Source organism: Gossypium arboreum, chromosome 12 (genome assembly GCF_025698485.1).
Source record: "Gossypium arboreum isolate Shixiya-1 chromosome 12, ASM2569848v2, whole genome shotgun sequence".
In the NCBI taxonomy this organism is placed as follows: domain Eukaryota; kingdom Viridiplantae; phylum Streptophyta; class Magnoliopsida; order Malvales; family Malvaceae; genus Gossypium; species Gossypium arboreum.
Window position 1 is genome coordinate 115,360,529 of NC_069081.1, and position 11,129 is coordinate 115,371,657.

The following is an 11,129-nucleotide window of genomic DNA, read 5'->3' on the forward strand; positions in this document are numbered from 1 at the left end:
TAGAATAAAATTGTTAATAGAAAGACTAAAATGCTTTTTGATCTAAAATTTATGAATTAATTTATCTATTTTTGAATAAAAAATACAATCTAATTCTTAATACAAAGACATAAATAATACTTTTACCTAATCCTACTCATCATTTAACTACACGTCACATAAATAAAATAAAATAAAAAACTTTGAAAAATCCAAATCATCACTTAACAATTAAAATTTTTAACAAATGGGTCAGTTTCACTTTCTTTTCCTAACATACAGAATTAATTTATCTATGTTTTAAAATAATATAAACAAAATACAATTCAATTCTTAATACTAGTACTACATGGTACTTTTACCCTAGGTGAACCATTAATAACCGCACATACAATGCTTTCTCTTTAAATCAAATCGAAAACCACCAACAAAATGCAGAACACTGACCATCGTCAAGTCATATTAATTGTACTCTCTCCTGAAATTTCATCAACCAAATACAACCAAGCAACCCTTAGGAAATTCCACTACTCCATGTAGCACTTCATATTTCAATAAAACTAAATAAATTTCAGAGTAAATTTCTACAAATATTCGTGTAGGAATGAGATGTTATTAAGATCAGATCAACTCCAGGAATAGGGCTTCTTGTTTGCTTGTTAACCCAAGTTCATTTAGTGTCAAACTGCTCTCTTCATCATTAAAAGCACGCCTTGGGTATGGCCTCACCTGTGCAATCATTGCATATTAGCACGGGATGAGAAATAGCTTTGGCAAAAGACTTGGGATGAGAATTTACCAGTCTATAAGTGCCTGGCTTCACTCCTCTACCAATATCGATGAAGTCATATAGAGACTGCAAACCAAAACCAAAGTCAGGTCTTATAAGCACGCACAAGGACAAGTGATAGAAACAACTCTTTTTTGCAAATTTACCTGCAGTCTATCAGACTTGAGAAACCGGCGGCCCCTGCGACTGCCATCTGGCATTCGCACAAGAAGGGTTACTGCGTTTTGCTCATTGGCTGCTGGCTCTTGAGGCAGAGAAGCTTCTTTAGCAGCTAATTGTCTCTCACATTCCTGCAAGTAAAACCACACATGATACAATTCAGAACCAAGAATAAAATATATCTACAGCGAGTGAAACTATATTTACAACAGACTAAATCAAGTTCGTTTACATAAAAACCTAAATTATCAGAATAATAAAATGCATTTTATATCACATCTCCACTAAAACAAGTTTGTTTAACTACAGAAACCAATTTGCTGGTAAAATTTAATCAACCCACACTAATTTAAAAACAAGCATCTATATGATAATTTGCCTTTGAATTATTGCTAGAATGTTAATTCTTTATACACGAAATGAAGATACAAGATAGAACATATCATTTTCCTTGCTACGTGGACTGACATTATCCTGAACAATAACTAATTTAATACCTGCTCCTCCTCCACTTTCCTGCGAAGCTCTTCCTCTTTTCGCTGTTCTTCTTCAAGAGCAGCTTTTCTAGCTGCTTCTTCCTCTAAACGGCGAGCTTTGGCTTCTTCAATTGCTTTCAACTCTTTTTCTCTGTCAGCTTGCAATGATGCATAATACTCATCATCCTGAATGTATCATGATAGTAGGCAACTGTTAAACCATTACTCATAGACCAAAACTTGAGACCTGCAACTTCCGGTCAATGAGAAATCAATAAATAAAACTAACTTGCTGTTCCCGTATCAAGCGTTGAGCTGCCAAAGAGGGTGATGGAGGACGAGGGCTACGCCAGGTATTGGATCCCTCAGGTCGCATGAACTGATGAGGTGCATATGCAAAGTGATATCTACTTTCAGGGATTCCCCCAAACATTGCAGCCTCAAGCATGACTGCCTCATCATGCTCCTCAGAGGAGATGCCTCCCCACTACAATTTAGTAGAGAGCAGAAGCCAAATATTATTTTTATGTAATGAACATAAGTGAAAAGCATTAGTTAGAAGAGAAACTCCTGCATGAATATTGGAATGCAATGTATAATATGTATATTTAAGTTCTCATTGGGCATCAGTGGAAATCATGCAAGATTTAACCTCATCAGAAGGAAAGGCATTTCCATTGTTCCGTGGGAGATTGCCTGCATCTTGCTGTCCAGGATTTGATGGTGAGCTAGCCTCAACAACTCCAATTTCTTTCTCAGATTCCCCTGAGCCAGATGATGCCTGTATGGTCGTGCGCCTAACTAGAGGCTGCTCCTCCACATCTTCGGCATCATCATGAATGGAAGAGCTTCCTCTCATTAACCTAAACCAACTCAAAAAGTAGACCATAAAATGATGAAAAGGCAAAATAGAGTTACAGGTTTATAATCATAAAACAAAAAACAGAAAGCATAATGCTTAACCAGTGACCCTGAGATGTACCTCCCATTTGAGACTTCCAAGTGCCCATGTTGCACCTCAGCTGGTTTAGAAGCTTCGGGTTCTGATGTTCCGGACCAACCCTGCTCATGCAATGCCTTCTCTTGCTCCGCTGTCTGAATTTGTTCACATTAAACACAATGAAGAGATTATTACATGAGAACACGATTTTAACGAAATACAGCACAACAAACCTTCAAGGACAAAGAAACTGCTTCTGCAAGTTGAGCATCCTCTGCCACATGAGGCTGATTAGGTGGAGGGCCAGGATCACTTAAATCCTGCACAAAAATTAAAAGGCAATTTGTGAGGCAAACATTTACACCATCTACAAGAAGGAAGTGCACCAAAACAGCATGACACTGGAACCACTCATTTGTAAAAACTTACCTCAACTTCCCATTTGGAAGCCTCAATGGCAGCTCGAATCATTTGTTCTTCAATGTCATTGCCATAGTCTGGCAAATTATCAAAGACAGGAGCACTGGGTGTAACATGTTGGTCACGAGAGGGATCATTCTGCTGACTTGGCAGCATGGTAGAATCCTCATCCACTTCATCCACTATAATAGTCTCATTGGTAATTGGTTCATGTCCTGGTGCAGTTTCAGAGACATCCTCAATCAAAGGAGCATGACCAGAACGACGTGATGGCTCACTGCTATCCTTAACCTCTATTGGTACCTCCCTCACCTCTCTTGGATGTGTAACCAATGGTTCACGAGTTGTAAAATCGGAAACACCATCAAAGAAGCTTCTACGAAAGTTTGGATCAAGCAATGAGAATGCATTCATTGTTCTAGATGCTGGAAGAAGTGGAAAGGCTGGCCTGCTTGGTACAGCTTCTATTGGATCATCTATATCCATGGCGTCATCTACAGGAACTACAGTTGACGTTGACCTTGTGCTGTAAATAGGGAAAAATAAAGAAATTAATAAAGCAATGAACAGAGAATTAGTAATCAAAAGAAAGGATAGCACAATTCACAAACGTGTTTCTATCTCCTTCACTGAAATGTGCATTTACAGCTGCATTGAGATCACCACCATGCTCCTGATTCCAAGCAAAATAAATAACAGACAAAGTGAGAGATGCACATATCTAACTTGGTTCTAGGAGCAGAAGCAAAGAATCCAAATTAACCCAAGTAAATAATGGAACTCAAGAAACCTCACTAAGGAGTCCAAAAGTAAGAGTTCTAAAGACACACAAACTGAAAGACTTCTAAAATTATTAATCACATTCGAGGGGCACCAGTCGACCTTAGTTGCCCCTTGTATCTATGGCCTTTCTAAGAGCTTTGGGACAAACTATTGGAGGTTCAGAAAACCTTAGAATAATACTAATCAACATCTAATTCATTTTAGCGAAAGCATGAAAAGAATACAACGTCAAATTTCAAACGAGTGCAACCTCTTCTTTTCTTTCAATTTTCCCCCTGCTGGATACCAGTCAACCATCCGAATTCTTTCTCCATTTCTTATTAAAAAAGAAAGGCTTGTTCATTTGACATACAAGTTACATACACATATAAAGCCTAATTGAAAAGGGAAAACCATGTAAAATCCATCTAACCCTTAAAATAACCCATTGATTATAGTCACTGACTGAAATCCTTATCCAAACGCAAGCAATGAAACTTCAATTACCATCAAGAAATGAACCATACGATAATCAGCAAACTAAATCAACAATGCGAAGCAACAGAAACCCAAATTTTTAACAAACTAATCAATCATCCCATCAGTTCTTAACCTATAACGAGAAACCAATTAGACAATCAAGTTAAAAAGAAGCAAAATAAAAACTAAACTCAAATTTAAAGAAAATATTTCCAAAAAATACCTCAAGCTTTTCAATGGCAACAGCTTCTGATGCCCTGGTGATGTTGATGAAAGTCTCGATTGCTTCTTGATCAGTTCTGGCCATTGCCGAAATTAGGGTTTTCCTTTTTTAATTTAATTTTTCCCAGCTTGTAATTGCAGGGGCCTTTTTATGTAAATAAGTAGAGAAAAAGAAAATATGAAAGATGATTTTTGTGGAAAGTTTGTTTGGGGGCAGGAGCTTTTATCTGAGGACTTGCTCGGTCATTTTTTTTTTTTTTTTTTCTAATGAAAATTTTATTTTTATTTATTTGGGATATATAGGAGTTTCTCCAGTCTTCTATGCTTATTGAATCAGTTGAAGCTGCAATAAAACGTTTTTAAGGTGAAGTAGCCGAAAAGCCAATGGCCATTATAAAGTGAAAAAATAAAAATAAAAAATACTCACAAAAAATAGGTTTCATTTATGTGGGCAAATTACCAACAAAAAGCCCCCTTGTTTTAAATTTACCGAAATAGGTCAGGTCAGAAATTATTTACCGGAATGGGCCAGTTTTTACAAAACGCGTCCACGTCAAAGACGTTGTCGGGAGAAAAGCAGAAGCGCTCACTCAAGGAAGCGCTTTGCCTATGTGAATGACGCTTCCTTGAGGGTGCTTTACATCGCGTAAAAAGCGCTTCCTTGAGGAAGCGTTCTCCGTGTTTTTATTAGGGTTTTCGCAATTAAGGTTAGGGTTTTAGGAATTTTGGGTTTTAAATTTTAAAGTTTTAAGGAAAAATTAAATAAATTAGGGTTTAGTGTTTGTTAATTAAATTAATTACAAATTTTAAAAATTAGATTATGGTTTAGTGTTTATTGTTTTTAAGGAAAAATCAAATAAATTTGGGTTCAGGGTTACTTGAGTAAATTAATTATAAATTTAAAAAAAAAAATTAGACTAGGATTTTAAGGTTTAGGGTTTTAGGGTATTTAAGAAAAAAATCAAATAAATTAGGGTTTGGGGTTTAGGGTAACTTAATTAAATTATTTGTTAATCTAAAAAAGTTTCTACGTGGACGCTCTTTTGCTACAGTAGTCTGTGAAAAAATAAATTTGAGAAGACGTGTCTGCGTAAATAGTGCCAAAAACGCTTCAAGCAGGATGCATTGTCAGCAAAATTACTGAAAGAAGCTTCCACGTGGACGCTCTTTTGCTACAGTAGTCTCTAAAAAAATAATTTTGAGAAGACGTGTCTGCGCAAATAGTGGTAAAAACACTTCAAGCGGGATGCATTTTCAGCAAAATTACTGGAAGAAGCTCCTACGTGGATGCTCTTTTGCTACAGTGGTCTCTGAAAAAATAATTTTGAGAAGACGTGTCTACATAAATAGTGTCAAAACGCTTCAAGCGGGATGCATTTTCAAAAAAAAATCTTGAAAGAAGCTCCCACGTAGACGCTCTTTTGCTACAGTGGTTTCTGAAATAACTTGGGCTATAAATGAGCCAAATTTTGTTCTCAGGTTACATAACTTACAATAAAAAAAAAATATAGAGGCTAAGAAGGATAAAAATTAAAGATGAGTGAACGCATTAGTGTTGTTATTTACTATGATGATGAGGTTCGTCGTACCGAGAACGGTGTTGTTTTTTTTTGGAGAATACAATACGACTGGTTTTTAACCAGAACATAGATTTGACAGAACTTTGTAAAAGGATTAGGCGTAAAATATTCGGAACGACACCAATGAAAGTGTTGTCTATTAGGTATCGATTTTGTGCTTCTATTGATCCAGTAATATATGACTCGTTCAACATCAAAGGTACTCGTAGCTCGGAGGCAATGGTGCAGACTCATCTTGCTAGTGGAGCACCATATATTAAGTTATATGTACAATTTGCATCGCCAAATGATACATTTGCGGCTGCTGTTTGAGAGGAATACACGACCCCTACTCGACATTCTGTTAGTGGGTTACATAACACGAAACCGTCGGATTTTGGTAGTGGTATGGAATACACAACCCTTGCACGACACTTTGTTAGTGGATGGGACATGCACCTAAGTGGGTCGATGTTTGATGTTGGAAATACGTACTGGAGAACAACATCAACTTATAGTGCTTGGCAATCTACATCCAATTGGGGACGTTATGAAACGCCCAGAAAAAGGGATGATGTACTCCCCATGACGTCTACTGGTGAAGGGACCTCATACGTGGCAGATGATGGTGGGTTAGATGATGAGTCCGATGTGGATCCACCTCGAGAGCCTGGCCGCGATGGTACAAAAGAAAATCCACGATTCAAGGCATACTCGCCTCCAGCCCACATGCATAATGTTGATCTATCTGCAGATGATGTATTGGAGTTTTCAGATCTACTACACAGAACGCGTGATCATACAAGTTTGCTATTGGATTCGAGTGAATTTGAAGTTGGTAAGGAGTTTTCCAATAAGGATAGTTTTCTTGGTGCATTGAAACAACATAGCATCAATAACGGTGTTAACTACCACGTGGTTAAATCTAAATCCGATAAGTTTGAGGCGAAGTGTGCAGTGCAAGACGGAAGTTGTTCATGGAAAATCTACGCCTCGTTGAGGAAAAGGACAGGGTTGTGGGAGATAAAAAAGTATAAAGGTCCACAAACATGTGCTGCAGGTACAGTATTTAAGGTTTTTGAATAATACTGTTATTATGTAATGTTACATTATTTAACGTACTTCGTTGTGGTATTTCACAAGATCATCCCAAGATTGATTCACTATGTTAGCTAGCTTAATACTACCCACGGTGAAGGCGAGATCCTAGGACTTGATTGCGGTCTTAATTGCCAATATTCGTAACCAAATGGGGTACACGCCCTCTTACCGCAAGGCTTGGATAGCTAAGCAGAAGGCTTTGGAGAAGATGCATAGTGGGTGGGACGCTTCATATAATGAAATATGACAGTGGTGTTAAGTGCTAGAGAGATACGTCCCAGGTTGCATAACAGAGCTTCAAACAGAACCTGCATACTACAACAACCGATTGCTCCGTGGATGCCAAGTATTTAAGCGTCTCTTCTGGAGCTTTAAGCAATACCGAGACGCATTTGCATATTGTAAGCCATTGGTACAAATTAGCGGTACCTTTATATACGGTAGATATACCCATCGACTATTGCTAGCAGTCGCACAGGATAGAAGTGGAAGAATCCTTCCAATTGCGTTTACAATAACACCGGGGGAGTCAGCGGATGACTGGATTTCTTTCTAGGTTAAGGATGCATGTTTGCCCCCAATCTGATATATGCGTTATATCAGATCGAGGCATCGGGATACTAGTTGCAATTGAGCAACAGGGAAGCCTATGGCATCGCACACACCATCGGTATTGCCTAAGGCACATTGCTTCCAACTACTACAGGCAATATCCATCTAAAGGTGAACGACGGCAAGTGGCCAATATTGGTATTTAACTTTATCTCTATTAATATAATTTCGTTTAGAATATTAAATTTATTTTAAATGGAAAAGTGGTATGTAATTTTCGCTATCAACTTATATTGGCAGGGTATGAGATAAGTAAGGACTGTTTTCATGAGATGTTGGCAGTTTTATATTCAGTTAATGAAGAGGGCCATGACTACCTATGTAATATACCTTTCAAACAGTGGACACAAACATACAACGGCGGCTTACAATATGGTCACATGACCTCAAACCTGGCCGAATGTATAAATTCTGTTTTGAAAGGAACACGTCATTTACCGATAACATCAGTTGTGCGAGAGACATATTTCGTTTAGCGGCACTATTTTCGAAATGAGCAGTGAGTTATGCAGGCCAAATGCAAGGAGGTCATGTATGGTGTGCAAAGGTATTGCAGGAAATTAACTAGGTGAAGGTACGGGCGAACACTATGCACACAGTGTGTCACGATTGAGACAACTTATAGTTTCGTGTGATAGAGTTTGAAAAACCGCACCAAGGTATTACTGGTGGGCAATATCGTGTACACTTAAGAAATAGGACTTGCGATTGTGGGAGGTTTGACGCACTTCGTTATCCATGCGCTCATGTAATTGCAGCTTGTCAAAATCTTCGTCTGGATCCCATGAGCTATGTCGACAACGTGTACAAATTGGAATACATGTACAACATGTGGAGACACATATTCCCACCGGTCCCAGATAAGCGTAAGTGGCCCTTTGTATCATTTGCTCCATTTAAGCTGTTACCGGATAGAGAGTTGCGACGTACACTAAAGAGTCGACCTTGCTCGACTAGAATACGCAACAATATAGATATCCGAGAAACAACCAATCAACAGAAGTTATGTGAATGGTGTAAGAACCCAGGCCATACAAGTAGATCATGTCCAAATCGCAATAGTTGATAGTTGTTGTAATTGTCAATATATTGTATTTTTATATTTTATTACATGAAATAATATAAAAATATTCAAAATATTACTTTATTTAAAATAATTTTCATTTTATTAAAAATATAAAAGTAAATTATAATTACTTTATTTAAAACAACCTTTTATATTATCATATGAAATAATATAAAAATATTCAAAATGTTGCCTTATTTAAAATAATTTCTATTTTATTAAAAATATAAAAGTAAATTACAGTTACTTTATTTAAAACAACCTTTTATTTAATTACATGGAATAATATAAAAATATTCAAAATGTTGCCTTATTTAAAATAATTTTCATTTTATTAAAAATATAAAAGTAAATTACAATTACTTTATTTAAAACAACCTTTTATCTAGTTACATGAAATAATATAAAAATATTCAAAATGTTGCCTTATTTAAAATAATTTCCATTTTATTAAAAATATAAAAGTAAATTACAATTACTTTATTTAAAACAACCTTTTATCTAATTAAATGAAATAATATAAAAATATTCAAAATGTTGCCTTATTTAAAATATTTCCATTTTATTAAAAATATAAAAGTAAATTATAATTACTTTATTTAAAACAACCTTTTATCTAATTACATGAAATAATATAAAAATATTCAAAATGTTGCCTTACTTAAAATAATTTCCATTTTATTAAAAATATAAAAGTAAATTACAATTACTTTATTTAAAGCAACATTTTATCTAATTACATGAAATAATATAAAAGATTCAAAATGTTTGTACAAATATATTAAAATAAAAATCAATGTCCGTCTTGGTCGGATTCGATTGCCACATGGAGGTCGCCGAGCGGTTATCGTTGGATTCCTCCTTTGTCCACTTCCGTGGGGTTGTGCTTGCTCCAGCGAGGATTCTAGTTGTGGGTGTTGGGAGGATGACCTGCCTTGATAGAATAGTGACTGTGGAGGTGTTTGCATCATTAATGGCGGAGGTGTTTGAAACCCATAAGGTGATGGGGATTGGTAAAAAGAAGAGCTCCTCGACGGCCCCTTCTACAATCCCTCGTGCGACGGCTGCTTATAGATCAGCGGTCCACTCGGAGTAATCAGAAATGAAGATGAATCGAGCCATGCATTCCAACCTGCCATAGGACTAGAAAAAGGAAACATATAATGGCTAAGATACATAAAAGGGCTAGGATACGTACTTGGCATCATCTGAAGAGGCTGTGCTGTGGGTGTCGACGGTTGAACTGTTGGGCCCGGTGACTGTGTAGGTCCTGTTGCTGGGCCGGGTGATTGTGTGGCCACTGTTGATGGGCCTGCTTCGTCATCCCTTCTTCTAGGATTTAAAGGGCCACGCAATTGCCGCTGCCTCTCCTCTTCTGACAGTAAATATGGCTTGCCATGGATCCTAAACCATGGCATGTATTCCGGCACGCACGCCAACTCTGGAACGATGATCGGTTCCTGAGTAGGTATATAATCATACCGATCTTCCCACATTTGGATATAGTATGACCAGAATCTCGGTCAATCTGTATGCAATTGCCGTAAGTCGATTTTGTGATGATCATCCAACACCTCAGGTGCAACAGGAATCAGTTGTCGGAATCCAAATTGCCGTAATACTCTGTCTGATTGGTGCATCTCCACAATAGCAAAGTTGACTAATGGGACCTTCACGTGCCAAACGTTCGGATTTTGCAAGTATTAATCCGGAATTACTGCTCAAATTGCTGGATCCTCGTATGGTGTCCATTGAAACTATATAAAAATGATGGAAATATTAGTTAAATAAAAAATACTAAATACTAAATACGAATCCACTATTTTATTATGTATGTATATATATATTTTTAATACTTACTTGTGCTTCTGACTGTTGCTCTAATAGAAGCCGTATATCTTCAAGACAGGTAGGTAATCGAGTATAACTTGCCGAATGGTTCCATCTAATTAAATAAATTTTTAGCATACAATTATATTTTAAATCTACGTAATAATTGTAAAATCTAATATAAAATTTACCTCGTTATGAGTAGGAATGTATATGGGTGGTCCACTCGAGGACATAAAAATGGAAAGCGAAACCGTGCCCATGATTGCAGTAGTGATAGGCAACCTCCGATTTTCGCTTTATTCAGTCGCGTAGCCCCGCACATCTCCCGGTACAATGTTGCCAACACGGTAGACCCCCAACTAAATTCACCAGCTACTCTAAAATCAACGAGTTTCAGCAGCCATCTCAGATGTACAAGGTTTCGTGACAAGTCCGACATCAGATAACCTCCAATTACCTGAAGAATGTATGCTCGAGCATATCGAATTTTTTCTAGTTCGGTAGAATCATCATCCGGCTCTGGAAATGTGTCTCGTAACCAGCCCATCTCGATCCGACTTCCTTTAATATTATCCGAAATAGTACCCAAAAGCTCGTAGCATACCGCTCCCCAATCAGCAGAATGAACGGACCCAGTGACTGCGTCCCCGTCCACCGGCAATCCTAATTGCAAATGCACGTCTTCCAAAGTGATAGTGCACTCTCCACATGGAAGATGAAATGTGTGCAT

The 11,129-nt window shown here is 37.2% G+C and overlaps 2 protein-coding genes across 2 annotated transcripts; both read right to left on the bottom strand.

Moving 5' to 3' along the window:
* Positions 1-241: 241 nt before the first annotated feature.
* On the bottom strand, positions 242-4,588 carry LOC108483742 (plant UBX domain-containing protein 8). The gene is made up of 11 exons (XM_017787307.2): positions 4,230-4,588; positions 3,376-3,437; positions 2,774-3,290; positions 2,578-2,664; positions 2,387-2,499; positions 2,057-2,267; positions 1,694-1,891; positions 1,426-1,590; positions 916-1,059; positions 779-835; positions 242-708 (listed from the first exon to the last, which is right to left on the bottom strand). The coding sequence occupies exons 1-11, from the start codon at positions 4,311-4,313 to the stop codon at positions 601-603; spliced, it is 1,746 nt and encodes a 581-aa protein (XP_017642796.1). The 5' UTR covers positions 4,314-4,588; the 3' UTR covers positions 242-600.
* Positions 4,589-10,089: 5,501 nt separating this feature from the next.
* Positions 10,090-11,129, bottom strand: LOC128285531 (protein MAINTENANCE OF MERISTEMS-like). Its single transcript, XM_053022996.1, has 3 exons — positions 10,682-11,129; positions 10,427-10,464; positions 10,090-10,236 (listed from the first exon to the last, which is right to left on the bottom strand). The coding sequence occupies exons 1-3, from the start codon at positions 11,127-11,129 to the stop codon at positions 10,090-10,092; spliced, it is 633 nt and encodes a 210-aa protein (XP_052878956.1).